The sequence below is a fragment of the Macaca thibetana genome, chromosome 7 (genome assembly GCF_024542745.1).
Source record: "Macaca thibetana thibetana isolate TM-01 chromosome 7, ASM2454274v1, whole genome shotgun sequence".
Classification (NCBI taxonomy): Eukaryota; Metazoa; Chordata; class Mammalia; order Primates; family Cercopithecidae; genus Macaca; species Macaca thibetana.
The window spans coordinates 124,632,843-124,660,690 of record NC_065584.1 but is presented as its reverse complement, the minus strand read 5'-3'; the positions used below and the strand labels follow the sequence as shown (position 1 = coordinate 124,660,690).

Below are 27,848 nucleotides of genomic sequence, written 5' to 3'. Positions count from 1 at the left end.
GGTGTTCTGTGGCGTGGCTGCTGGAGAGCTCATGTGGGGAGGAGGGGAGGCTCCACGAGATTCACCCACCACAGGTGGCCCCCCCTCCAAGACCGCCGGTCTCCGCTCCCAGAGACACAGGAAGCCCAATGGCTTTGAACACTCAATTTAATTTAAAACAGGCACAAGTGCAAACAATTCACAAAAATTTCTAGGGAAGATGCTTTTGTTTTGAAAACTCTGACCCTTAAAAAAAAGTCCTTGCAATTTCTTTGCCCCCATGTAGGTCACTAGGGAGCAGAAGAATCTAAAAATATTATCTAAATAGAAAGGGTCCAGACACCTGAAGTTCTTTCCTGGAATTCCATCTCACAGCAGCCCTGAAGTGGGGCGGGGCCGAGGAGGACAAGGAGACAGCTGTCTGTGGAGGCAGCCGGGGCAGATGGTTTGCACAAATGGGTGCCTGTGACCTTGACGTGATGGAAACCCGGAGGTGGTTCGCCTTCTCTCCCAGATAGGGTTCTGAAGAGAACAATGGGTCCCTGATGACCTGGTTATTGGGATAAACTTGAAAGGTAACACAGTTACCATTCCTTACATTCCTGTCTCTGGCCCTCACGCTGCACAGTACAGGAGACGCTCAGAAGCCTCCTGAGCCCCCAGGATGTGTTAGACTTAGCATGGACCACTCCACTGGCCAAGGAGACACAGGACTGGAGAGGTGGAAGCCAGGCCAAGAAAGCAGGTCCCTTTAGGCCAGAACTTAGTGGGAGAGAGGATGGGGCAGCCTTCCTGAAGCTGGCTGTGGGTGACCTGAAGGGACCTGGGCTGTCAAGGTGGCTTTCCTCCCCTTACACACACACACACACACACACACACACACACACGCACACACGATGTTCTCTCCATTCTGTAAAGCGAGAGCACCTTCACCACCGACCCCATTCTTTCTTTTTCACTCAGAAATTGTCCCCTCACTCCCTGCCCACAGCCATGGCCTGGAGCAGGCCATTCACAGTTCGGGCGGGGAGGGGCCGTACAGCTGGGACTGCACCTTCAGGACATCAGACGTGAGGGAGGAAGAGGGATTCAGGTCATAAAAATCACCCCGTGGCCCGTGGCCCGTGGCCCTCTCGAGACCCGAGGTTTGAAGCTGGAGCTGAGAACAGCAAGTATCTGTGGAGACCAGCAGTCTGCCCTCTGCAGTGGCCTAGGACGCTAGTGGACAACTACCTTTAAAAAACCACAGTAGCCTTTTCTACTGTGTTGGCTGCAGAGGCCAGGAACGCTGGTCTCTGCGTTTCTTAGAAATATCCCTGTGCAAATATCAAGGGGTCATCCTGTAGAAGGGGTCTCCATCTGGGGACTCAGGAGGGAGAGACACTGAGGGGGCAGGTCCGGCCTGGCCCAGTGGGCTGAGGGGCAGAGGGTGGGGCTGGGGCTTCACATTTCAATCTTTGGAGAGAATACTGAGAGGAGGAGGCAGGCAAGCCCTGCCGGCAGGCTGACTGCCCCGTGTGCCCTGCCTGTGGGCACAGGTGGCAGGTGTACTCAGGGTGGGCTCAGCAGGTGGAGGTCTGCTTGCGGTAGAGCTGGATCAGGGGCACCAGGCACTCGGGTAGCCCTGTCTGCAGCAGGAAGGGGTGGTCTAGGAGCTCCTGGGCTGTGGCTCTCTCTTGGGGGTCCCGCACCAGCATCCGCTCCAGGAAGTCTCGCAGCACTGGGGAGACCTGTAGAGACAGGGCAGTGAGATTAAGCCACAATTTGCAGTCACTTTGGGGTGACCTGATTGCCTGGCCCTGTCATTGTTTGAAAATCTTGAATTCGCTGGTTTTTTCACTTCCTGTCCCCTTGCCCCTCCCCACCCCCCAAGGCTCTCAGTATTCAGATGCTATAGCTCTGTGGAAGGGGCAGAGAATTGGCATCAGTGATCCAGGCCTGGTTCTATCCCTGATCTCAGGCAAGTCACAGTTTTCTCTAGGCCTCAGTTTTCTCATCTGTAAAATGGGCTAGTGATAAAGTATGCTTGCCCTGTCTGCCACATAGGGCTTTTGAGAAGATTTTAAAAACAGGTCGTTGGGTGCAGTGGCTCATTGCCTGTAATCCCAGCACTTTGGGAGGCCAAGTTGGGCAGATCACAAGGTCAGGAGTTTGTAGACCAGCCTGACCAACATGGCAAAACCCCATCTCTACTAAAAATGCAAAAATTAGCCGGGCGTGGTGGCACATGCCTGTATTCCCAGCTACTCAGGAGGCTGAAGCAGGAGAATTGCTTGAACCCAGGAGGCGGAGGTTGCAGTGAGCCGAGATCACACCACTGCATTCCAGCCTGAGCAACAGAGACTCCATCTCAAAAACAAAAACAAAAAACAAAAACAACAAAAACAAACAGGTCAAGGATGAGGAAGTGCTCTGAAAAATAGAAAATAAAGTGAGACCTGAAAAGGAAGATTTCTTTGTTGCTCTAGGCCTTAGAGTCTAAGGCAAGGGCTTATCTTGGTTCATTTTGAGCCAGTATCTTGGCATGAGGCTCAGTCTTGGGCAGAAGGCTACATCCTCTGAGCAATTAGCCAACTAGAGATCTTTATATGCTAATTTTGGAGTTAGCGGTGCAGGCTCCAAGGAGCAGTTGTCCTGGAAGATGTTTCCTGTTGGTCCTCTCATCCAGCTTTGTGTTGGGGCCACAGAACTCTTTTTTTGCTATTTAGAGGCGAGGCTTCAGCCCCTGAGACATTTCTAGCTTTGGCCACCAGATGGCGATGCCACTTAGCAGCCTCGTGCTGACCTGCCAGCAGGGGGCGTCCACAGTAAGGCCTGCGGGGTTGGGGCGGATTTGGCAAAAAGGGTTACATGTATACACGTCAATGCACATATACTGGCTTTAAGGGGAATGCTGTGGCTCAGCTGTGTCGGGGTGTGCAACAATGGAGCATGAGCCAACTCGCTGTGATGGACAGGGACATCGAATCATGGTATGGATCTCCCGACACTTGGGGTAGAAAGGTTTGTGCTCAGTGAAGCTTCTCCGGATTCCTTCCGGGACAGCAGGGATTGCTGGTGTCCTGGCTTTCCCTGCTCATGGGCACCCCTGGGCTTCTGACCAGTGCCTGCCGAGTAGCAACCCTCCTGCCACAGCCGTGGGAGGCGACCTGTTGGAGCGCACATGCTAACTTGTGCATAGATGCGGCTCCACACCCAGGTGCAGGTTTTGTGTGGAGAAAGAGGAGCCTTTTCCAGGAGCCCAGACCGTGTAGCTTCTGTGGGAGGGAGATGCTAGGAGCCTAGGCTCTGGTCCTCTTGCCTCAGGAGGAATGGGGTCTGCGAGGTCGCACCCTTGTGTGCCAACTGACCTTGTGAGAGTTTTTCAGCTTGGGCGGGGGGCTGTCCCGGAGCCTCTTCATGGCTTGCACTGGGGAGTCACTGAAGTAGGGTGGCTCCCCATCCACCATCTCAATCACCATGATGCCCAGAGACCAGATATCCACCTGCAGGAGGAAAATGTCCCTGACCCCATGGCCAGAGCCTGGCCTGGCCCGTTGCTAGCCGTGTTCTGGTGGCGGCAGTGGTGGAGGGGGGACAGCTGGCCCCAGCTCTCCTTGGTGAGTGTGTCTCCTTCCTCCCCCGGCCACCTGCCCCGTGGCCAGTTACTGCCTGCATGAGTGACCACTGCCTATAGGGACACAGCTGTCAGTCACTCAGAGAAAGGCCATCATCCATGGGAGGCCTGGCCCTACCCCATTCTGCCCTTGAGCTGAGGAAACATTTGCAGGACTCGTTCCTGGCAGCCCGGCCATGGGCGGGAGCAGCCCCATGGAAAGGGGGAAGACTGTTGACTAGGTGGGACTCTGAAAACCTGGGCTGCTTTTGATGAGGTCACCGGAGGGGCCACAGCAGAAGGGCTTTTGGGAGGTCTGCGGGGTGGAGGGAACGGTTACCTCAGTGGCATACAAAGACCTGGAGATCACTTCAGGAGCCATCCAGTAGGGGGTTCCCACCAGGGACTTCCTCTTAGGGACGTCTTTGCTGATCTGAGCACAGAATCCGAAGTCCGAGAGCTTCACCTAGGGTTGAAAGCGGAGTGAGTGGTGGACCGGGAGGAAGTGGGAGCGTGGCTATGCCGGGGACAGTATGGAACCTACCCTGCCATCCAGGGTCAGCAGGATGGAGTCACTCTTGATGTCCCGGTGGATGACACCCTGGGCATGCAGGTAAGCCAGGGCCTGCAGCACAGCCTCACACACAGTGGCGATCTGCTCTTCATTCAGCCTGGATAGGAAGGTGGGGCCGCCCGATGGAAGAGAGCGTTAGCTTTGGCAGGTTGTGGGGTGGCTGAGCAGAGTAGGAGTCCCTGGTGCTAGGCCCCATGGCTCCCAGGCAATCTGTTTGGCAGCACAGTCAGGCCATAGCCCTGGTGAAAACGGGCCTGAGCCTTGGATAGAAGCCACCCTTCTCTTCTCTATTCCCAAGACCCCTGGATGCCAGTTACCCCAGCAGGCGGGAGAGCCCAGGATGATTCAACAGGCATCCCAAGTCTTCTGGGCCACAGGCAGAAGAACACATTGCCCTGGCAGGGCCATGGTGAGGGCAGCCCGCACTCAGGATCCAGCCCTCCCAGCTGCCCACCTGACTTGGGAGACGATGTCTGTGAGGGCTCCTCCCTGCAGGAACTCCATGAGCACCCACAGCTCCTCGCCCACTAGGTAGCTCTTGTACATCTCCACCACGTTGAAGTGCTGGTAGTCCCGCATGATCACCACCTGGGGGCACGTGGGGGCCTGAGTGCCGGGCATGGTGCCCAGAAGCATGGCCACCCACTGCCCCTGCTCACAGATGTCCAGCCTGGCTGGCTGTTCACTGCCCATCCCCAACGCCCCCGCCCGTCCTGCCCTGTCCTCCCACCTCGTTGAAGAGCAGCTCCCTGCGCTGCTGCTTCCTGAGGTCCATCATCTTGACGGCCACCTGGCGGCCCGAGTGCTTCTCCCGGGCCAAACAGACGATGCCGGTGGAGCCCTCGCCAATCTTCACGTAGCTGTCCAGCAACAGCCGGGGGTCACCCTGGTCCACCACCATCCTGAGTGCAGCCTTGAACTGCTCATGTGTCACAACACCTGTGTCCTCACCAGCCAGAGTGCCCTTGGCAACCGTGGGGTCCTGGGGCAGGTACAGGTTGCTGGTGCTGATCTGGGTGTGCCAGGTGCGGGGGGAACCTGCTGGGGAAGACCGGCCTGGAAGCGGACCTGTGGCCGGGGCTGTGCGGAGGGACTTCTGGGGGCTGCTGGTATCCGAAGTGGTCAGAGGGCTGAAGGTCCCCACCGGCTGGTCCGAGGGCAAGGACTGGGCCTTGGCCACCAGGCTTGGAGGGTTGTCTTTCTGTGGCGGTCGGAAAGAGGAGTTGGGCTGCAGGGACAAAGCAACAGGAAGGGGCATGGCTGTGGGAGCATTTGGAATCACCTTCCCAGAGGCAGGGACTGGCCGCCGTGACCTCTGGACTCTGGCAGGGTCAGGCAGGGTGTCAGATCAAACTAGGGAGGTGCTCTGAGCAAAGATTTTCAGACGGAGCTGAAGCCCAGCCACAGTCCTGTGTGAGCAGCCCCCCGCGGAGCGCCAAGCTGGGCAGGCCCAAGACAGCTGCTTACACTCGCCCTACTGCACCTGGGAAGACAGAGAAGGCCACCTCCCCGCGGGGTCCTGTGCTGGGTATTTCTTCCTTGGCGATGGATAGCTAGACCCCAGGGAGGCTGCTGTAAGGCAGAATCTGCCTCTGTGCTAAGAGGCTGCTTGAAGAATCTGGGTCAGAGGCATTCTTCACTCCCAAGGCTCCTCCACTCCAGAACCCATGGGGGCAGAAGAGGCCTGGCAGTGGGGTGGGGAGCAGTGGGCAGCTGTGTCTCCACTCCCCGAACCAAGGCAGGGGAGCCACACCTGGGGCCCGATAGCCCTGCTTCTGCCTGCAGCAGGTAGTCTGTGAATCTGTGCTGGGAGGTTATGTCCCTGACAGAGGACCACAGAGGTATGTCACCATCTGGGGGGTCCTTGGGTGTCTCCCCTGGGCTGGGAATCTGGTGCCAGAAAGAGCTGGAGTTAGGAGGGTAGGTCCAGCCAAACCCAAGCCTTGAGGCCAGGGAGGAGGAGATGTCTTAAAGACCCCATAAAGGAATCCTTCCACTTCCTCCTTGGCATGAAACTCCTGGCTAAGGAGCCCCCGGAGGGAGGAGAAGGTAGGGGCCTATCCTCATGGGCTCTGGCGGGGAGGGAGGGAAGCTGGAGCAGAGGGGCAGCCTGGGCGCCCGGTGAGCCCTGCTCAGGTCCAGCCCTGGAAGCCTGTGAGGCTTCTTGCTTTTCTGAGCCCAAGCCCTCCTGCTCTCTCTGGCAGGAAAGGCGCCCGCCCATCTTTGGGTTCTCCCCAAGGAGCGGTGATGTGCACCATGACCCCTCCCAGGGATTATGTGTTTTTAAAGGGCACCTGGAGAGGGATGCTTCGGGGGCTGCAGAGAAGGCCTTCTAGGAACTTCTGCAAACCCATCATGTAAGCCATTGTCTTAGGTGCCCAGTGGGTCCTGGTCCTGATCCCAGAGCTGAAACAACTTATAGGAAATCTCAAGCAGTAAGTTTGGGCTGGGATGCTTGCTCAGGGACCCCAAACCTCAAATCTAGGCCTTGGGCCCCACCAGAGTCTTTTCAATGTCTTTAGCAACCCTCACTCCCTTCCTTCCCCGACTCCCCACGGCTTCAGGGCTTCCACTCTCCAGTCAAGTCCCTGGCCTGCTTAGGGTAGAACACCTACTGGCCGACAGCCACGCTGGGACAGACTTCTGCCACCCCCACACCTGCCTGCACCCAAGTGTGTGCTTGACCTTCACAGGAAAGAAGCTAGAAATTCTCCCAGGACTGCCTGGACTCACTCCTAGTGAGTGCATTTGGACAGTAAACATTCTCCCATGTCGTCGCCAGCACCTGACTGTCACCATCCAGTGTGACACTGTCACCACCCACTGTGTAGTGGAGCAGTGGGACCCCTGGACTGGGCTGTCAGGACCTGGGGCCCGGCCCTGGGCTGCTGTGCCCTGCAGTGAGCCTTAGGCGAGTCATCTTCTCTGAGCCCCAGTCTCCGCTACGAGGCAGGGACATGCGCAGTGATGGGGGGAGCTAGATGAACTGCGGACTTCCCGCCTCACAGCCTGATTCAGTGGGGCTCTAGAGCAGAGACTCTGCATTTGAACAATGTCCCTGCGTCCTAGGAGGCTCATGGAACGTACTTTGAGAAGCTCTGCATGAGTGGGCAGTATGATCTTAGGGCCTCAGGGAGCCTCTGGGAGGGCTATGAGGGGGGTGGAGGGAGCATGGCCATGACTGAGGCTATGATGCCAGGTCCTGGGAACAGAGGTTCCATGAGACGTCACCAGGCAGGGACAGGGAGGGAAGTGGGGCAGGGCTCACTGCATCACACAGTCAACCTGTAGAAAGGCTCGGGGTGCTAAGGAGGCTGCCTGCTGGCCTGAGTGTGGACTTAACTCAGAAAACATGCTCTCCAGGCACCCATCCGTGTGGGTCGGGGCAGAAGCTTGGGGACCACCTAAAGCTCCTCTTGAGGTGGCTCTGATGACCTCTCGTCCTGAAGCTCCTAAGAAAGGCTCTAAAATGAGATCATTCCCCTCCTGGCCTCCAGGGCCTCTGCATGGGCCAGCTCTACTCTGAGGATGTGTGGGCCTGGGAGCGAGAGCCACGTGGACAGGCCGAGGTGGGGGTTCCTTCCCTGTCTCCACGGACCAGGTCCCTGTGCTGCTGCTGCTGCGGGTGCTGGCTGGGCTCAGGGCGGAGCCTGCGTCTGGAGACTGGCGGAGGGGTGGCCCAGCCAGGAGCCCAGCACCAGCAGAGTCTGGGACACAGGCTGGGGAGTCCCAGGAGCTGGCTCGGTCTTCAGCCTGGCAAGGTCGGGTCCCCAGTGTCCTTTCATTGGCTTCACTGCCTGTTCCACAGGGAGGGAGCTTTTATCAATGTAATCACAAGCAAGGATCAGATGAAACTTGTGAAGCCACACAAGAAAGGGAAAGGGGGACACGACAATGGAATTAATTAATTGTTATGGGCTCTGGATTAATTCTGAAGTTACTCATGTGACAGACCTCTTGGGAAGAAAGCCACTAGAAGAGTCATGCATACATTTACATCAGTGCCTCATTTCCCGCCCTGAGCCATGGTTCTCCACTGTGGGCTCAGGGGGCTGTACTATAAGTATCCTAAAGGGGAGAGGCCATGGCATAATATTTTTAAAAATAATAAAGCCGGCCTGGCATGGTGGCTCAGGTGCCTGTAATCCCAGCACTTTGGGAGGCCAAGGCAGGTGGATCACTTGAGGTCAGGAGTTCGAGACCAGCCTGGCCAACGTGGTGAAACCCCATCTCTACTAAAAATATAAAAATTAGCTGGGTATGGTGGAGCATGCCTGTAATGCCAGCTACTTGGGAGGCTGAGGTGGGAGGATCACTTGAACCCAGGAGGTGGGGGTTGCAGTGAGCCAAGACTGCACCACTGCACTCCAGCCTGGGCAACAGAGGGAGATGCCATCTCAAATACTACTAATAAAGCCATTTATTGAGGGCTTAGCACTTTGACAAGTGCCTTCAATGCTCTATCTCATGTAATCCTCATAACCCTGTGGGTTGTCTGGTTGTCCTGTAGGCACTGGAACCCACGGACGCCTGTGGCTGCTGACTCCCCTGCTGCAATCCCACTAGTGCCATGTATCCTTGACATATATCGGAGTACACAGTGGGTGCTTAACCAATGTTTGCCCTTCTGACTCTAAGTGGAACATGTCTAAACCCTGCAAGCTCCTAACAAAGTGTCTTGCCTCTTTGGCCTCTGTGCCCCCAAGCCGTGTCTTCCTGTTCTCTTTAGCTAGAGAGACTCCAGGCCTCCCTGCCTGGGGCTAGGTACAGGAGCCCCGGAGTCTATACTCAGACCCTCCTGCAGCCATGCCTGGCACACTGCATGGCCTCTGTCTATACCCAGGAGCCCCGGAGCCTATACTCAGACCCTCCTGCAGCCATGCCTGGCACACTGCATGGCCTCTGTCTATACCCAGGAGCCCCGGAGTCCATACTCAGACCCTCCTGCAGCCATGCCTGGCACACTGCATGGCCTCTGTCTATACCCAGGAGCCCCGGAGTCTATACTCAGACCCTCCTGCAGCCATGCCTGGCACACTGCATGGCCTCTGTGGCCTAACTGCTGTTATGGAAGCTGCTGCGAGTGTCCAGAGTCAGCTCCAGTGCCAAGGGCTGCTGGCTTGATCTGGGGGCTCCTGGGGTAGGTGGTGGAGGAGGAGGAGGAGGAAGGCTGATGCTCCCCATCTGTGTTATTGAATTTGCTTAAGGCAGTGGTTCTTAATGGGGGTGCTCAAGTGACATTCGGCAATATCTGGAGGCATTATTGATTATTCCAACCGGGGGTACCACCAGCTTCTAGTGAGTAGAGGCCAGGGAGGCTGCTACAGTGCAAGGAGAGCGCACCACAAAGGATGGCCCAACCTGAGCGTCAGCAGTGCAGACACCGAGAAGCCCTGGCCCAGAGCAGCTCAGGGGGTCTCAGCCTTGCCATTGAGAGGTCTGGCTCCAGAGTAGCACTCTCAAAAGGTGTGTCTGAGTTGCCCAGAAGGAAACCACTGCCCTGGATTTGGAAGTATGATGTTGTCGAGCTCAAGATAACTACCACCTGCTCCCGCAAGCATGGGGGACATTCCAGCACACCCCGCAGCAGTGGCCACGGTGAGTACTCAGTGCACTGTGCAGGGATGGACAGGCCTCCCCCATGCTGTGGGGAGCTGGCAGGAGCCCAGAAGGATGCAAATGAGTGCCCAGCCCAGTGTTGACAACTCCTTTCTCAAATCCCTGAGGCCTCCCAGCAGGACTCCTGAGAGACAGAGGGAGGTCAGGCTCCGATTCTCACCTTCCCAGCAGGGTGCACTGTCCTGATCTTACCTTAGTTTTCTGGCCGAGTCTCCCCAGGGGCACAGCCTTCCAGACACCCTGCAGCTCACAGATTCTCATGTTCCTCTCACAGGTGCATCAAGCCACACCCCATGGGGATCCCAACCCACTGTCCTTTAACCTAGTAGGGGACTGGAGTGCACAAAGCCAAGACCTTTCTCTGAGTACCTCAGCCGGCAGGCAGTGACCGAGAAAGGTTGTCGTCCAGGCCATCCCCAAACCCACACCCTGTGCGGGCCACACTCACCCCACTGATGACAGGGGAGGACCCAGGCTTGTCTTAAGGCCCTCCAGGAGGGAGGGGAGGCTCTATTACCCATCCCCCTGTCAGCAGTCGTTTCTTAGGCCTGCCTTCCACCCTCCCAGGAAGGAGCTAAAGAACAAGTGACTGCAGTGCTTGTAAAGCCTTCACACGCGAGAGTCATGAGCCAAGAGGGCCCGGGCCAGACAGGCAGCCCCAGAGTACTCCCCACCTTCCTTCTCTGACTCATTCTCCATCATGCCTGGGGGTGTCTCACCCTCTCTGTGTCAGTCTCCTCCTCTGCCAAATGGGGAAGGAGGTTACTGGCACTATGGACAGGATGCTGGAGAGCCTGCAAGAAGTGAAAAGTGCTCCACTCTGCCTGCCAAGAAATGTCACCACGGGAGCTCCCTTCACCTTTTCCTTTCTCACAAGAAAAATGCGCATCTGAAGCAGTCACGCATGCCACAAGTCGGCCTCCTGCTGCCCCCGGACAAGGCAAATCCGGCTTTTCCTATGGCCACACACTCGGGGACAAATAATGACAGAAATGGGAAACAACACAACTGCCACAGAGAAAAGAAGGAAAGGAAGGGAGGGAAGGAGGCGGCCAGCCACCCTCCTCAGAGGAGAGGTTACCGTGCACATTTCTGCCGCCTTAGGCGGAAGCAGTCCCGGGAGCCTCTTTGCAAGTCCTCCAAGGGGAAGGCCAGGCAGGGCCTGCATCCCTACACCCACTCCCCAGTGGACACCTGCAGACCAGGCTCCTGACTCACCTTGTTCTGTGGTGGAGGGCCTGGCTTGCTGCTGCTTGGAGGGGCCGTGGCAGCAGTGGACAGGAACATGCTTCGGAATAGCCTACGCTTCAGGCTGCTCTCCTGGGTCTTAGGGCTAGGGCTGCCTTCCCCACCTGGCCTGCCTGTGGCTGAGCCCACCAGGCAGGACTGTGGCCGGGCCTCCTCAGAGCCATGCTTGGCAGCCTTCATTCCACGCCTACCAGTGGTTGTGGGGGGTGAGGCTCCTGGTGGGGAGCTCTGCAGGCAAGCACCCAGCTGCAGACAGCGCGGTGAGGCACCCTGAAATTCGGCGGGGCCCAGGGACTGTGCCTTTGCAGCCAGCCCATTGGGCAGGACCCGTGGGCTCTGTGGCTCGGGCCACGGCATCTGCTTGTGGCCTGCTGGTGTGCCCCCGTTGCAGCTGAGGTAGAGGCCGTGGGGGTCAGTGCGCTCAGACTGGGGACTCTGGAGGTACATGTCTGGGTCGGTGGCCCAGTGCTCATCACCCAGCAGCCCCAGGGACTGTGCCCGCCGCCGGCTGGTGGGACTGCGGCCGCGCAGGGTGTTGGAGCTGATGACCGACAACTTTTGGATGTCGTTGAGCAGCCCCGAGATGTAGCCATCCACTGGCACCGCGCTGCCCCGCACCACTGTCTGTAGGGGGAAGAGAGAAGCATGTGGGAGCTGCCTGATTGTGGCAGGGAGGGGCAGCCGGGAGATCAGGGTCAGAGAATGTCCTTGGGGGCCCTGGGGAGGACTGCCTAAAGACCTTCCCTGCTGTGTTGTCCGCCCATTAAGTTTTCCATAATTGATCAGGGCCACTGTGGGTCCCACCTGTGCTGGATGCAGGGATGCGGGGAGAAGGCCCAGCATCGGCAGAGCAGCTGGTGAGTGCCATGGGGCTGCATCCGGCATGCCCAGGGCTGTGGTCGGCTGGGCTAGGGAGCTGAGGCTCAGGGGGCGGGGCTCCATTCTCTAGCTCCACAGGTGGCTGGGGGAGAGGTGCCCAGCCCACTGAGGACAAGAGACCAGGCCAGGGGGCTGCTCCACACACACTGGCGTCGTGGCCTCCAAACCCTGATAGGGCCCCTGATCCCAACTTCTGCCAGGCTCTTGGGTCTACTAGTCCTGACCCTCACAACTAAAATTCTCCTGGTCTGGGAGAGCCCTCGGTCCCTATGGGGCTGCAGGTCCACATATTGAATGGGACATGTCCTAAAAGACTCTTCGTTGTCATCTGAAATATCAATGCAATTGAGCATCTTACATTTTCATATGCTGAATCTGGCAACCCCACACCACCCTGCAGAGAGGGTCTTCCCAGGCCCCTTCACCCTGGCTTGCCCAGGGAGAGAATGGCAGGCTGACAGGCAGGGAGTTAAAATGGCTGGTGAATTGATAGCTGTGAAGTAGGTGGTTCCTCCAGGGGCCTTTCTGAAGTTTAGCCAGGCATGGTTGTCTGTGCACTGGGAGAGGCTGAACCTCATCCCTGCCTGCCCCTCTTACCTTCATGGGCTGCAGCTGCACCCGTGTGATTCGCGAAGGGTCCACCACGGGCTTGGGGCGCCGCAGTGTGTCCAGGATGTTCTGCCATTGTGGGGGAAGGCCCACAAACTTGCCTTCTTTGGGGTCGAAGGAGGTGTGGACACGGTGCTGGAAGTTCTGTGGGGCTGAGATCTCAGGGCGTTTCTTCTTTTTCTTGCGGAACATGGTGCCTGTAAAGGTAGAGTCAGGTCGAGCTCCTGCAGGAAACGGGTGGCTGCAGCAGGGCTGGGGCACCAGGCTCAGGCTCCCTCCCCTCCCCCAGCAAAGCTCCCCTAGAAGCCTAGGGCTTCCCTCCACCTTCATCTCTGCTTCCTCAAGGAAATGGCTGGCTCCCAGCAGAACAGTCCCAGAAACAACAAAAGCGCCATAAATAAGCCAATGCAGACTATAAAGAAGGAAAAGGTGTCTTCTTGTCTGTGCCAAGTCCCCTGCAAGCAGGCAGACTCGGGGCGTGTGTTTTGATAAAATCCAAAGCCCATTACAAGTATCATTCCACTGTCAACGAATTTTAAAAAGGGGGAAAGAGGGAGGAAAGTTAGCAAGCTTGTTTTATGAAACGAGTATGACCTTGATTCTTAAAACCAGATAAGGAGAGTACAAGAAAGGAAAATTTGACTCAATATCATTTAGGAACATAACTATGAAAATCTTAAACAAAACTGTCACATTGAATCCAACAGTATATTAAAGTTATTTTTTTGTTGGCTTTTTGTTTTTTTTATTACAACTCAGCTTTGTCCCGGGATGGCTGAACCTGTTAATATGATACATTAATAAAAAACCAACAAGCTGATCACAGACATGCCGCCTGGGCTGGGAGTATTATGCATCAGGGAGCCCCCAAAGGGCCTTCACGATTACCAGGTGCTTTACCTCAATTCCAGAAAGGCCTTGAGCCAAGAGGATAGCCTGGGGTGGGTGAGGAGCAGCTAACTTAGGGGTAAAGCTCTCCAGAGAAGGCAGAGAGCACCACCTCCCCTTGACACTCTTCTCTCTGGTGTTGGAGCTCTATGTAAAACATCACCTGGGCTGGGCATGGTGGCTCATGCCTGTAATCCTAGCACTTTGGGAGGCCGAGGCAGGTGGATCACCTGAGGTCAGAGTTTGAGACCAGCCTGGCCAACATGGTGAAAACCTGTCTTGACTAAAAATACAAAAAAATTAGCCGGGCCTGGTGGCATGTGCCTGTAGTCCTAGATACCCATGGGGTTGAGGGAGGAGAATTGCTTGAACCCAGGAGGCTGAGGTTGCAGTGAGCTGATATTGCACCCCTGCACTCCAGGCTGGGCAACAGAGTGAGACTCTGTCTCAAAAATACAAACAAAACAAAAACACTTAACCTGCAATCAAGCCTGTGTCCCGTGTCTTGCTGATTCTGGCTTTGCCTAAGGTCGTGCTGAGCTCCATCCACAGATGTGACACAGGCTTGCAATGGATAGTGTGGGTAGATCTGAGAGCGGGGAACTGGGGGCCTGGGAAGGGGAGGGACACTTCCAAAGGGCTGCTCTAGTTTTGCCTTCAGGGGAGCCCGGGACCTGGGATCACATGTTGATGGCAGACAGAGTCAGGGCTGCCACTTGAATGCTTTCGGATTTGAAGAGGCTCAGAACAGCTCACTGGGTTCTTATGTATCTGAAAAGGTCACTTCCAGGCTTCAAGAAACAAACTGAAACGTGATTCTTGAACTGAATGCTTGGATTACTCATCCACCCGAAGATCTGGAGTGCAGGGCCATCGTGTTCTCTTTCGGCTCCTCCTCTGGAAACAGCATTTTCCTTTTGGCAGGTTCTGAAGGAGGTCGCAGACCTGGGAGGCAGCTGGCAGAAAAGCAGGGACCCTGGACAGCCAGTGGTTCCCCACTAGGAATTCACCGTGCATGACTCAATCAGAACCCACGTCACATCTCAATGTCAGTCATGCTGCTGGGTCTGAGGTTCGGGAGTCCACCAGACACTCCCTAGAGGCAGAGCCACATGGGCGGGACCCTTACAGACCAAGCACTTTGCAACAAAATAACCTGTGTGAGTTGCAGGTGAGTTGTAGGGAGTCTCCCACTAATTTGGAGAGATTTTGAACAAGTTACTGAAATAATCTGAGCCAGTGGGGTTAATGAAACACAGCTCATAGGGTTTAGGGTGTGTGAAGTAAGCAGAGTCCCCATACATGATGGCTGTTTCTCTTGTGATGTCACCTCTCTTTGTACCCCTGGCTTGAAGGCCCTCCATACACTGGCACTTGGGCAGATACAAGTCTGGGGGTAACACCAAACCACTTTCTGCTTAGACTTACCAGTCAAAGGGGTCATGCCTGATGTCAGGGGTCCGGGACCTGGGGACCTTGCCATATATACATCATGGCTTGGTAAAATTTGTCCTCCTTCCTTTTGGCCTTTGCCTTTTTTTTTTTTTTTTTCCTAGAAGGAGTCTTGCCGCCCTCTCGCCCAGACTGGAGTGTAGTGGCACCATCTGGACTCACTGCAACCTCCATCTCCCAGGTTCGGGTGATTCTCTTGCCTCAGCCTCCTGAATAACTGAGATTACAGGCACCCACCACCATACCCGGCTAATTTTTGTATTTTTAGTAGAGACGGATTTCACCATGTTGGCCAGGCTGGTCTCGAACTTCTGACCTCAAATGATCCACCTGCCTTGGCCTCCCAAAGTGCTGGGATTACAGCCTTTGCCTTTTGCTACAGAAGAGTCTTTATTCAGCAGGTCTATTCCCCCAGTCTCGGACAGACCTGCTATCCCGGGATTAGTTGAGCTGCTGTTGTGCCCTCCTCCCTAGCTCTGTGAAGTCTTCTGGAGGTGCAGGGACACAGACTGCAGCTGAAGAAGAGCTGGCGAATTCGCCCCCCACCACCCACCCCAGAACACCCCTCTCCCCAACTCCCCTGCCCCTCCCATGCACTCAGCTTTTGCTCTGGGGATGCACAGGGAGAGCATCTTTAGCAAATGGTCTCAGTGACTCTGGGGGCCTCTCCTGAGTCCACTCTAATAGTGAGCCATTCCGGAAGAAGTTCTTCTCAGAGGCGGCAGGGAGGCTGGAGAAGAAAGGACAGCCCAGAGGCTGTCCCAGGGCCAGGAGTGGTGATGGTGAGGGTGGGAGTCGGCAGAAGCAATCAGCTGAGCTCAGGCTTTGGGGGCTAGGGAGTAGAGCTTTAGAAACCAGAGGCCATCACTTAGCTCTGGAAAATCAACCACCTAAAGGGAGGCTGCCAGGACTCATTTGAAATGTGAGGCCAACACTGCGTGGGACAACATGACTGTGTAAGTAGGAAATGCGGAAGAATCTACATAAAACTGGGATTAAGGGAGTGAATTTAAAAGGTCCTTGATTCAAGGACTATATATATATAAGTCAAAAAGAGATATATATATCTTTTTGAGATGGAGTCTTGCTCTGTTGCCTAGGCTGGAGTGCAGTGATCTCGACTCACTGAGAACTCCGCCTCCCGGGTTCAAGAGATTCTCCTGCCTCAGCCTCTCGAGTAGCTGGGACTACAGGCATGCATCAACACACCCAGCTCTACTTTCTGTATTTTTAGTAGAGATGGGGTTTTACCATGTTGGCCAGGATGGTCTTGATCTCTTGACCTTGTGATCCACTCACCTGAGCCTCCCAAAGTGCTGGGATTACAGGCGTGAGCCACCGTGCCTGGCCTCAAGGTCAATATTTTAAAAAATCAACTGGATTTCTACATACCAGTAACAACATAAAATTTTTACAAAGGGCCAGGCGCAGTGGCTCATGCCTGTAATCCCAGAACTTTGGGAGACCGAGGTGGGCAGATCACTAGGTCAGGAGATCGAGACCATCCTGGCTAACACGGTGAAACCCCGTCTCTACTAAAAATACAAAACATTAGCCGGGCCTGGTGGCGGGTGCCTGTAGTCCCAGCTACTCGGGAGGCTGAGACAGGAGAATGGTGTGAACCTGGGAGGCGGAGCTTGCAGTGAGCTGAGATCATGCCACTGCACTCTAGCCTGGGTGACAGAGTGAGACTCTGTCTCAAAAAAAGAAAAAGAAAATAAATTTTTTTAAAAAGATACCATTTTACATTAAAAATACAAAATATCTAGAATAAATCTAACAAAAAGATATACAAAGTCCTTATATTGGAAAATACAAAACATTATTAAAGATATTAAAGAATGTTCATAGATTAGAAGATTCAATACTGTAAAAATGTCAATTATTCCCAAGTTAACCTGCAGATTTACTTAAATCTCAAACAAAATCCCAGCATATTTCCTTTGGTAGAAATTGATAAACTGATTCTAAAATGTATACAGAAACATAAAGAACTAGGAATAGCCAAGACAATCTTAACAAACAAAATTGGAGGATTATACTAAATAGATACTAAGATTTATTATAAAGTTACAATAATCAATTTAGTATGGAATTGGCAAAAAGATTGACAAATAGACCAATGGAACAGAAGAGAGAATCCAAAAACAGACCCACTCTTTTGAGGTCATTTGATTAATGACAGAGGTGACCTGCAACATGCTGGGGGATGGATGATCTTTTTAATAAATGTAGTTGAAATAATTTTATATCTGCATGGAAAAAAAAGTGAATCTGGAAGAATGAGCTCATATCGTACTCCGAAATTATGCAGACAGATCACAGACCTCAGTGTGAAAGGTAAAATAATAAAGCCGGTAGGAGTGATGGCGGGCACCCGTAGCCTGGCTGTCCCTTCCCTCCGGTCCAGTGTGGTCATTCCGAGGGGCCCGGTTTGGTGGGCTCTCCTGGAGCCCACAACCTGCTGGGGCCTAAACCTGTCCACACTGATACGTCCCAGACACAAATTAAACGATCAAGGTTTTCTTTGCCCAAAGTGGAATTCTTGATGATATAGATTAGGGGTAGGGGATTTCTAAAGATTTTGCCTATGGTAATTTGTCAATGCAGTGTGAATACAGTGGCTATTTGAAGGAAATACATCAAAATATTAGTTGTCCCATTTTCCTGCTGGGGCTACAGGTGATTTTCCTTCTATCATATCTTTCTACTCTTTTTCTAAGTTTTCCTTAAAGATGACGGATCGCTTCTCTTAAAAAAAACACTTTTTTTTTTTTTGAGACAGAATTTTATTCTGTTGCCCAGGCTGGAGTACAGTGGTGCAATCTTGGCTCACTGCAACCTCTGCCTTCCAGGTTTAAGTGATTATCTTGCCTCAGCATCCTGAGTAGCTGGGACTATAGGCACCCACCACCACGTCTGGCTAATTTTTGTATTTTTAGTAGAGATGAGGTTTCACCATGTTGACCAGACTGGTCTTCAACTCCTGACCTTAGGTGATCCACCCGCCTCAGCCTCCCAAACTGTTGGGATTACAGGCGTGAGCCACCGCGTCCGGCTGAAAACAAAGTATTTTAAATATAGAGAAGAGTGATCCATGGAGACTGAGTGCCTAAGAGACGCTCGCCCATCTGAATGGGACCAGTGTTGCCCAGGTCATCGTGAGTGAATCATCCAGGACAAAACATGCCGTGACTCTCCTCAGCATCAGGCCACGTCCTCAGAGCACACCCACCCGGTCAGCCAGGGCCTCCACTTGCCATTTCCAGGGCTCCTTTTCCCATCCATATCTCCAAGGCCGCCAGGCTGACGGAGGCAGGTGCTGCACCAGCCATGAGGCCCCAAGGTTAAGTCAAACAGGCCATGCCAGCTGTTACCTGTCACCCCTCCAGCATCTCCATCGGCACGCAATTCATCTAGAGGAGCAGCTTTCCTTCAAGAAGACACCCGGAGGAGGAAGGAGGAGGACTTTCCCTCAGACAGCCAGACCCTGCCATTTCTCCTGCCTAGCTTGAAAGAAGTGATGTGAGCCTAAGACCCTGAAGTGGCAACAAGCAGAGCGGGGCGGCCAGCTCGGGCCCAGCCCCAGCCCCAGCCGCTCCTGGCCGACACCTCGCCCTAACACAGGGGAGGCAGGCCACACTGAAGACTCCACCTCAGGCTGGAAATGCACTGCCGTGTGTGAGGACTGCTTTGAACTTCCCTCTTCTGCATGTCTGCGGACATCTTCCTGCTGGCTGACTCGTAACTCCATCGGGGGGATGCCCAGGGCTGGGAGGGAAGGGTCCAGCCCAAACCAGTTCAAGAAGGAAGCTCCCCTGCTGTGGGGCTTCCTCCAGCCGGAGCCTGGCCAGTGGGGGCCAACAGTTCCTGGCACAGGCTTTCTGAAGGAAATGCTGCTACTTCCAGTAAACCTGAGGGCAGAGCTGGTGGACAGTTCAGGGAGCCGAGGGGAGAGCTGGTGGACAGTTCAGGGAGACGTGCACCTGGGGTCGCTGAGGAGCGGGACAGTGGTGTTGGAGGAGCGGCAGTCTCAGACACAGAAAGGGAAGGAACTTTTTTTTTTTTTTTTTTTTTTTTTTTTTTTGAGACGGAGTCTCGCGCTGTGTCACCCAGGCTGGAGTGCAGTGGCGCGATCTCGGCTCACTGCAAGCTCCGCCTCCCAGGTTCACGCCATTCTCCTGCCTCAGCCTCCGAGTAGCTGGGACTACAGGCGCCCGCCACCACGCCCGGCTAGTTTTTTGTATTTTTAGTAGAGACGGGGTTTCACCATGTTAGCCAGGATGGTCTCGATCTCCTGACCTCGTGATCCACTCGCCTCGGCCTCCCAAAGTGCTGGGATTACAGGCTTGAGCCACCGCGCCCGGCCTGGAACTTTTCTTGAGTACCTATTATGTGCCAAGCCCCTTCCGAGAGTTAACTCATTTAATCCTCACAGCGACCCTGAGAGGAGGAATTGTTATCCACAAATCCAGATGTGGCTCAAAGAGGTTCAACAGCTTGCCTGAGGGTGCAGAACCAGGAAATGACCGAGTTGAGGTTTGAACCCAGACCTGATTCCAGAGCCCCTGCTCCGTCCACCATGCTCACCCCAGACTGAGTTGGCTGTGGTTCTTCTCCCTCCCTGGAGGTCTTTATGAACAGAAGCGGGTGAGATATGGTGGGAGATGTAGGACAGGGTTGGCCCCTCCAGGGAAGGAGCCTGCTAAGTTCTTTCCTGGGCTGACCTGTGAGTCAGAGGCCACGGGGCCTGGGGCCGTCCGAACTTGCAGGCTGACCCTTACCTTGCAAGGAACCAGGTGTTTTTCCACTCAGCAAGGGGTGAGTAAAATGTTTCCAGGAGGTCATGGTGGGGGCTGTGATGGTCAGGGGCTGGCATCTGGGAAAAGCTACAGAGACGGCAGGCGTGTGTTCTCTCCAGCACAGGGTGCGACCACAACCCCTCTGCAGGGGCTCAGCCTGACGCCGGAACTTAGGAACACCAAGCCGAAGGCAACCTGTAGCCTTGGCTTGAAGCGGGCTAAGTTTTGTGGCAGACACTGCTGTTCCCCAGAGACAAGGGGATTCCCAGAGCACGGCACTGAGGCCTGGCTGGTCTAGTGTCCACAGCTGAGAAAAGCAGCTGCGCTGTGGGTGGGCTACCCTCCCCAACAACGTCTCCTCCCTGGAGAGGAGACATCCCTGTGCCGGGCCCTGGGATGCCAGGGCCACCAGAGCCATCAGGGCCCCACAAATGCAGGGTGGCACTACAGAGGATGAGTCTGCCTTTAAACCTCAAGCCAGAGCGTGGGCATTCAAATGAGCGTCGCTGTGCGAGGCAGACCCCTTGGGAATGTACCTGCCTGTTTCAAACATGCTCTGGTGTTTCCAGAACTCCTCTTTGGGAACTGCCTTTGGGGCCGTTGTGAGCCCACCTCAGCTGTCCTCCTAACCCGTCACCCCACTTTTCACCAGAAGTGGTGGTCTCCCACGTGGTCACCCACCTGGCCCTCCAGACCTGGCCTACGGTAAGTTTGGGCTGTTTGCACATATTGAGTCCCTTTCAAGGAAGGGACACAGCCCACCGAAGGGATTCCCAAGAACGTGCTGAGGCTGGGAAGCTGGCTTCCAAAAAGTGAGTCTAAAGGGGTTTGCAGCCACCTGGAGGGGTCAGCATTGGGTTGGCTGTGTAAGTGCTGGGATTGCCGGGAAGCTGTTAGAAATGAAGCTGGTGGAATTCCCTGCCATTTCCGGGTGACTGGGAAGAGAGGAGGCTGCTGCCTAGTGGGCCAGCTCCTGGGTTGCTGAAGGTGCCAGGGAGTGAGACGGGGGTGTCATGCCCCGGCTTTCTCACAGCGAGGGCTCAAGGCTTATCAGGGCTCAAGTCCTGAGCCACAAGGCTGAGCGCCGGTTCAGCGTGGACCTTGGGCTTGCTGTTCCTAAGTTCCAGCCTGTGACCTTGGCCTACTTGCCTTCTGTAGCCCTCAGCATTTTTGTAGGTGACAAGGGATGGATTAATTCACCTTTGCCAGCTTCTCCAGGCACAGTGAGGGGGAGCATCTGTTCCTGCTCACAGAGGAGCTTTGGGTGTTTCTCATGGTCGTCACTCAGGAAACGCCTAGTGTAAGTTGTAAGCAGCAGGCTCCGGGCTGAGCATTTCACACAAGTGATCTCCTCGCCACAAGCCTGTGAGGTAGCACTAGTACTGTCTCCATGATGCAGAGAAGGAGAGACGAAGTGACTTGTTCAAGCCGAGAGGCAAAGAAGGGGCAGCCACGAGTCTGACCCAGAACCGGATGTGAACTTGGCTGCAGTGGCCATCTGCTCCTACCACCACCCTCTTTTATTCTCAGGCCCACCCGAGACACTTTGGGGAAGGGCCTATCCTAGAATCACAGCCCCAAGACAGAGGTGAGCCCCCTGAGTGCTACAAAACTTAGGCAAGTACCCGACTACCATCACCATCTTGTCTGAGTGGCCTCCAGAGGACCCTGTCACCTCCAGGGCTGGGCCCTGACGCCCTGAGACCTGCAGCAGGGTTTTTTGACCTCTTCGTAACCCCCTTTGGGAACTGTCATCCCACACACATTCTGACAGGTGACAGGCCTCACCCGACCCCTTGGCTGAGAATTACTGTGAACAGAAGACAGTCTTTCACTGGACTATTCTCATTGGCCAGAAGGATTTTTCTCAAACTTTACTTTCAGAAGTTTGTTTAAAAAAAAAAATTTTTTTTTTTAGAGACAGAGTCTCGCTCAGTCGCCCAGGCTGAAATGCAGTAGCGCGATCAGAGCTTACTGCAGCCTCGAACTTCTGGCCTCAACCCACCCTCCCACCTCAGTTGCTTGAGTAGTTAGGACTAGAGGAGCACACCACCGTGCCCAGCTGGGAAATCATACTATTCCTTTATTCAAACAGCATCTGTTATGGACCTACTGTACTCCAGGCTCTGGGGACCATGGTAAACGAGAGAAAATCCTCACTCCTGTGCGGTTGTTTGCTTCTTCCAGACAGATGGTGCTCTAGGCCAACCTTCCGCAGCCAGAAGAGATGGTAATGCAAGATCTGTGGGGCTCCTGACGGGGTCTGACCTTCCCCTCGGCCCAAATTTCAGCCCCTCTGGTATTCCCAACAGGAGGCTGCCCGCCCTCGGCTAGAACTCATTCAGCGATGAAAAGTTCCCCCTGCAGCCCCTGCCTTCTGTCCCCTCCGTCCCCTCGCTGATCCTTATGTGGAGCTGAACTCTGTCTCACCTCAGCCTCCACTGGGGTCCGAGTCTGCCATCTGCTACTCTTCACGTGACTCGAGAGTCAGGAGAGGCGGCACCCCAGCACCCTATCCTGGCCCCCAAAATACACGGAGGAAGGACATTTCATCTGCTTTTCTGCTCAGCTGTCACCTGCAGGGGAGGAGGGTGCTAGACGCAGGTCGTGGCCCTCATGTGGATGCCCACAAGCTTCAGGCAACCTGCCCAGGGTCACTGTGCTGAAGAGCGGAGAGGCCCTGGGAGGATGAGCGGGACCCTGAAGCTCTGCTGTCCCACTTGAGGGACCCAGAGAGATGCAGCATGGGCCAGGGCAGACAGCATGGCACGTAACCTGCCCAAATGTTTGGGCTGCCTGCCTTTGTCACCATTCCCATACCACTGGCCCCAGTGAATCCCCAGAGGAGAGATAATGGGCTGCTGTTTAAAAGAATACAGTAATACAGCTCGTTCAGTCACTTGTGTCAACACTCCAGCTGAATGAGCTGCTGAAGAGCAGGCCGGCCAGCCAAGGAAGGTCAATATTGACTCAGGCCCTCCTCCTGGGCCCAGCTTCAGCCTGCACAGACAGTGCTGCGGTCCAGCAGCAGCTCAGGCCACACCAGCCCTCTGACCTCCGTTTACTGTACCTGGAATCCCAACCCTTGCCTATCCCCTCCTGCTGCACAGCACTGGGCTTTCCTGGGTGTGCAGTTATTTCTAAGGCAAGACCTGAAGAATGGCTTCCTGGGAGGGCTGCAAGCCAGGAACCTTCTCACTACCCCAGATTCTCAACAGCCTCTGCACACAAAGGTCTGAGTCCTCAGCATAGGGTCCTCAATGCCTAGGTAGAAGGAACCTCTGGCATCCCTAATCACAAGATTGCCTTTTTTTCCTCTAGCCCTTAACTTTCCAGACCTCTACTTCACCTCCTTATACGCACAACACCACTGTGAGTTGGGCTGAACCTGCTGGGCCCATTTTAAAGAAAGCAGGGAGCTGGAGAGAGGAGGAGGAGGTAAGAAAAGAAAGGTATGCTTATAAAGTGCCCACCAGGAGAGAATGTGCTAGGTGCTTTTTATTAGTGTATTTAATGGCCAATTGTAGCTATTGCAAGCTCTGTTTTACAGATGAAGAAATTGAGCCTCAGAGAGAAGTAACTGTCCAAGACATTAAGTGTGGAGCTGGGATTCAAAGTCAGATCTCTCCGACTCCAAACTCCAGGCTCATCCACAATGCCCAGTGCCCAGAGAAGTCAAATGACCTGCCCTGGATCACACAGGTATGCAGAGCAGACATGGGACTGGAAGCTCAAGCCAGAGGCTCCCTCTGTCCCAGGCAACAGTTGAGGTTCCAGGGTCACCCATGAACACATGAACATGTGTGACATGCAGGGGATGCTGCTGTTTCTGATGCCCAAGCCAGATCCTCTTCCAGAAATGGCCCCTTTCCTTGGTCACCACAAGGTCCAGAGACCCTGAATTAGGGTCTCTCACTGCTCGCCCTCCAAGGACCCCTACCTTTACTTTATTCCTATTGCTTTGCTCTAATACCCTCTGACAATAGCTTGCTGAACAGCCAGACTGCCCTCAAAGCTCTCCAGGATGGGAGAATTCGGAGTGATTTAGCCCTTCCCAACATAGCAGCCGGAGGCTGATGAGGCAGTTACTCCCCACAACCGCCTTATGAGGAAGGCATTCGAATTCCCATTTTTACAGATGAGGCCATTTATAAGTTCGTAGAGAAGTGAAGCAACTTGTCTATCGAGTCAAAGGCAAAGTCTGGATGGATTCAAACCCCACTCTCTGTGGTTCCAAATGTGTCTTTGGCCACTGTCCTATATACCATGTAGAATTCATGGCATTGCAGGCTGACTCTTAACCTTGCATGGAATCAGGCGTTTTTTTACCCAGTGTGGCAACCTATGCCACACCAGCTACGAAAATTGAGCATGGATACAGACCTGAGCCCCTCTGCCCCCTTCACCCAGAAAAACGAGTCAGAAAAGCCCCCGCTCCCCCCAAACAAAAACAAAAACACCAGAATGGGGCAAGATACAGAAAATGCAACCCTGGGAGCTCTTCATGGCTTAGCCTCCAGTGCTCCTAGCAGCACCTGCACTCGAGATCGGATGCCGCCTGAGCAGGTCTGGAGACCCGGGGAATGAGCAGTGGGCTGGGATGTGTGGAGCGGCAGCTTCACCTGTGACTCCTGCAGGAGTCTCCCGCGGCTGCCTCCCACCCTGCCCTGCACAGCCACTGGGCCTGCCACCACCCTTCCTGTTTGGGAACCTCTTCCCCAGCATGAATTCCCTGCACTCTGCCGCAGTGACACCCTCACCCAGGACTGGCATCAGACCTGATGGCAATCAGACCTGAAGATGGGCCCGGGGGCAGGGCGGGCCATTTGAGGCCTTGACGTCTGCCAGTCTACCGTTGGGCCATGGGGCAAAGTGGTGGAAGTGACTTAACATGCACCCACTAAGGATCGAGAGACGGCACTTGGAAGGGACCACCTCCGCTGCCTAGCAGTACCAGGAAGGAGCCAGCCCAGGAGGGCCACCTGGCTTCCCACCGTCCCTCCCTGCCTGCTCTTCAAAATGGGTGCAGAAGGCTCTAGGGCCGGGGGCCGCTCGCTCACTCACCTTCCGGCGCCTTCCGCCTGTTCCTCGAGACTCCTCACCCGCTCTGGACCGCTCTCTTAGGCGCTGAGGCGAGGGAAGACCTGGGACCTTCCTGGGCCAGTCCTCCGCAGGCCTGCGCGGAAACAGATCAGAAATGCATTATGGCCAGTGTAGCAAGTGTTCCCGCGGGTGTTGCGACTGGCTGGCGTCCAGGCGTTGGGAACCGCCCCGCGCCCGCCTCCCGACTGAACTCCTGGCTCAGGTGCAAGAGGCGGCAGCCTCCTTGCGGGGCTCACGGGGAGAAGGGGACGTTGGGCGCAGCACCGCTTCCGGGGCGGCCCCTCTCCCGCCGCACTCTGACCCGGCGCGGCCACCCGGGTCGCAGGCCCCACTGCTGCGCCCTCTCGGGGACGCGAATGCCCCGCGCCAGGCGGGCGCCCGCGGAGGGAGGTCCCGCTCCAGGGGCGCGGAGCTCCAGATGCTTACGCCCAAGGCCCCTCGCCTGGCGCCGGCTGGTCCCGAACTTCGGGGCATGGGCACCCAGGAAGGGGGCCGCACGTGTTGGGAGGCCTGTCCTCTCGCCGCGACCCTCCAGGGCAGCCGGGGCACCCACCTGCGGAGCGGGAAGCCCAGGAACGCTCGAAGAGGCCGTGGGAGCCGGGCCCGCCCTCCGCGGGAGGGACCTCGGCGCGGGAACGCCGAGGAGGGGCCGCGCTTACACGTTGGTGCAGCGCCGGCTTCACCTGGCCGCGGTTTTGATTTCAGGGTGTGGCCTCAGGTAGGACGCGGCGGCGAACCCAGAGCGCGGGAGAAGTTACCGAGGGTCGCTGGGGCCTTGGCCAGGAGCCCCTCTGCCCGAGGGGCGCCCCGCTGCCTAACTCTCTCTCCACCTGCTTGCCCCCAGCTCCCGCCCGCCCTTCGCCTCCGGGCCCTGGGGGGCCACTGCCGCGGGGACCTGCCTGCGGCTCCACGGCCTGGTGGCCGCCTCGCGGAGACCCGACCCGGAGAACCAGCTGGGTGCCGGCTGTGTGTAATCACCTGGCTCACTGGCATCGCAGATGCACGCTCCAGAGCCGCGGGCCGACTCTCCTTTGTCGCGGGGCCGCGTGTGCCCACCCACACATCCTGGAGAGCCCACGCGGAAGTCCGAAAACCTGTCACCTTGGATGATCTGTCCCATGTGGACAGGGCCCCAAGACTGTGCTGAGGTAGCCCCTTGCGCAGGCAGGAAAGTGGGATTTAAGGGATTCGAGTTCCCTTGTCAGACCTTGCGCAGTCCTGAGTCCTGAGGACTTTCTAGCCTGAGAGTCCTAGGGCAGGAGACCCGCACTCCAGACGGCTGGGGCCTGTTCCGGAGCTCTCCGCCTGTGATTTTGTTCCAGAGTCGGCATCCCCTGCTTGTCCTCAGCAGTCTCTGCCTAAGATCAGAATGGCCATTCCAAGGGGCTCACTCCTGGCTGCCCCCGTGCCATGTTTCTTTTGGGGTAGCGGGTGTTTTCTATATTGGGGGAAGGGACAGGGATCACCTGTCTCTTCCCCAAATAAAGAAGTGAGAAGACCTTTGCTCTCCTTGTCTTGGGCCCCCAGAGAGAAGATGTGTGCTCTTCTCTGTGAGTGCTGAGTGCTGAGTGCTGAGGAGGTTCTGGCTTGGAAACTCAGTACATGTGGCCTCTAAATGGCTGCCCTCAAGTGGTGGCTGGGTGACTGCCAGTGTCACAGAGCGGGGACCAAGGACAGTGCAGGGATTTAAAAAATCATTGTTGGGCACCTCAGACTTCAATGATTAACTGAGGTCACTATGGTCACTTATTTTTGTTCACTGATTCTTTAGACGTATCAATGCTACTCATGGCTCAATCTTTTGCATTACAGGCTGTATTGGTTACACACAGTTTACTCTAAGGCACCCACCAAATAGAGCTCAGGCAACCCGTGGGAACCTGCCAGCCCCAAACAGGTCTGTACTCTGTGTGGCTGCACCACAAGCCCAATGCCCTCTGCTTTCCTTGGAAAAGCATGGTGCCAGGTGCAGATGCTGGCCCTGTATGCCGTGGGACAGTGGTGTGGGAGCAGACAGTGGTGTGGGAGCCGACAGTGGTGTGGGAGCCAGCCAGCTAACCATAGGTCCTCGCTGCCATCCCCAACATCCCCAACACAATATTTATATTTAGTTTCTGTTCTCCTCCCCTTACTCCGTCGTCTTCTCCTCCTCCTCTTTGTGTCTTTCCCACGCGGATTCTTTCTCTTTCCTCTGACTGGACAATACTGTAGGCCTGACCCGCTTAGACAAACTCTGACCTCCTGTGGTCACCCAGGAAGCTGACTGCTAGGCCTCGGATGAGGGGGCAGTGGGAGGGGGACCAGGTGATACAAGAATGGCTCCCCCCACAGATGAGATACCAAGGACATGGGTGCACTGGCCGAATGCTGGCTGCAGAAGCAGAATGTGCTGCGTGGAGGTGGGAGAGATTGGTTGCTGAGGATTTGAAAGGAACCATGAACCAAAGCTAGAATGAAATGCATTATATTGTCTAACCTAGAATTGACACCCTAAATTATTTTTACCGATTCATGAATGCACATGCAAATTATTTTTTTTTTTTTTTTTTTTTTTGAGATGGAGCCTTGCTCTGTCACCCAGGCTGGAGTGCAGTGGCCGATCTCAGCTCACTGCAAGCTCCGCCTCCCGGGTTTACACCATTCTCCTGCCTTAGCTTCCCGAGTAGCTGGGACTACAGGCGGCCGCCACCTCACCCAGCTAGATTTTTGCGTTTTTTTAGTAGAGACGAGGTTTCACTGTGTTAGCCAGGATGGTCTCAATCTCCTGACCTCCTGACCTCGTGATCCGCCGGTCTCGGCCTCCCAAAGTGCTGGGATTACAGGCTTGAGCCACCGCGCCCGGCCAAATTATTTTCTTTTACTGCAAATGCCTTATATACCCAAATCACAGCTCCAAGCAGTACTTTTGAACAGAACTACAATGAAGTATGAATGTTAGAATATTACCAGAAATGAGCTGGTATTTAATTTGGTTTGAATTCAGGCTTAGGTGCCCTAGAATGGCTACTAGCCAAGTCCCATCCTCACCCTATAGAGAGTAACTCTAGGAAACCCTGGGTTCCTCCTACCCCTTGGGAGCTACAGTGGGTTTGGGGCCTTG

The 27,848-nt window shown here is 55.2% G+C and overlaps 3 protein-coding genes and 1 long non-coding RNA gene across 6 annotated transcripts in view; 2 read left to right on the top strand and 2 right to left on the bottom strand.

Moving 5' to 3' along the window:
- Window positions 1-27,848, bottom strand: part of LOC126959903 (uncharacterized) — a 134,835-nt gene that overhangs the window by 100,197 nt on the left and 6,790 nt on the right. The gene's annotated exons all lie outside the window — the stretch shown is intronic.
- On the bottom strand, window positions 130-24,822 carry PAK6 (p21 (RAC1) activated kinase 6). Of its 3 annotated transcripts, none has more exons than XM_050799453.1 (9): window positions 24,710-24,822; window positions 12,492-12,700; window positions 10,986-11,639; window positions 4,879-5,376; window positions 4,603-4,736; window positions 4,119-4,245; window positions 3,915-4,040; window positions 3,330-3,464; window positions 130-1,709 (listed from the first exon to the last, which is right to left on the bottom strand). In XM_050799453.1, exons 2-9 carry the CDS (start codon window positions 12,693-12,695, stop codon window positions 1,542-1,544), a joined length of 2,046 nt encoding a protein of 681 aa, XP_050655410.1. In that variant the 5' UTR covers window positions 12,696-12,700; window positions 24,710-24,822; the 3' UTR covers window positions 130-1,541. The 3 variants fall into 3 exon arrangements, with proteins under 3 accessions (XP_050655410.1, XP_050655409.1, XP_050655411.1); XM_050799452.1 differs by lacking the exon at window positions 24,710-24,822 and adding an exon at window positions 13,871-14,889; XM_050799454.1 differs by lacking the exon at window positions 24,710-24,822 and adding an exon at window positions 12,828-13,154.
- The window catches only part of SRP14 (signal recognition particle 14), a 227,747-nt gene continuing 205,123 nt past the window's right edge, over window positions 5,225-27,848 (top strand). Inside the window, exon 1 of the mRNA XM_050799595.1 lies at window positions 5,225-5,228. The gene's annotated coding sequence lies outside the window, so the exon portion shown is untranslated. The remainder of the gene's footprint in view (window positions 5,229-27,848) is intronic.
- LOC126959897 (putative uncharacterized protein PAK6-AS1) lies at window positions 24,816-26,278 on the top strand. The gene is given in 4 exon segments (XM_050799669.1): window positions 24,816-25,335; window positions 25,454-25,569; window positions 25,571-25,623; window positions 25,626-26,278. Coding segments are annotated over 4 exon segments (888 nt in total). The 5' UTR covers window positions 24,816-24,849; the 3' UTR covers window positions 25,859-26,278.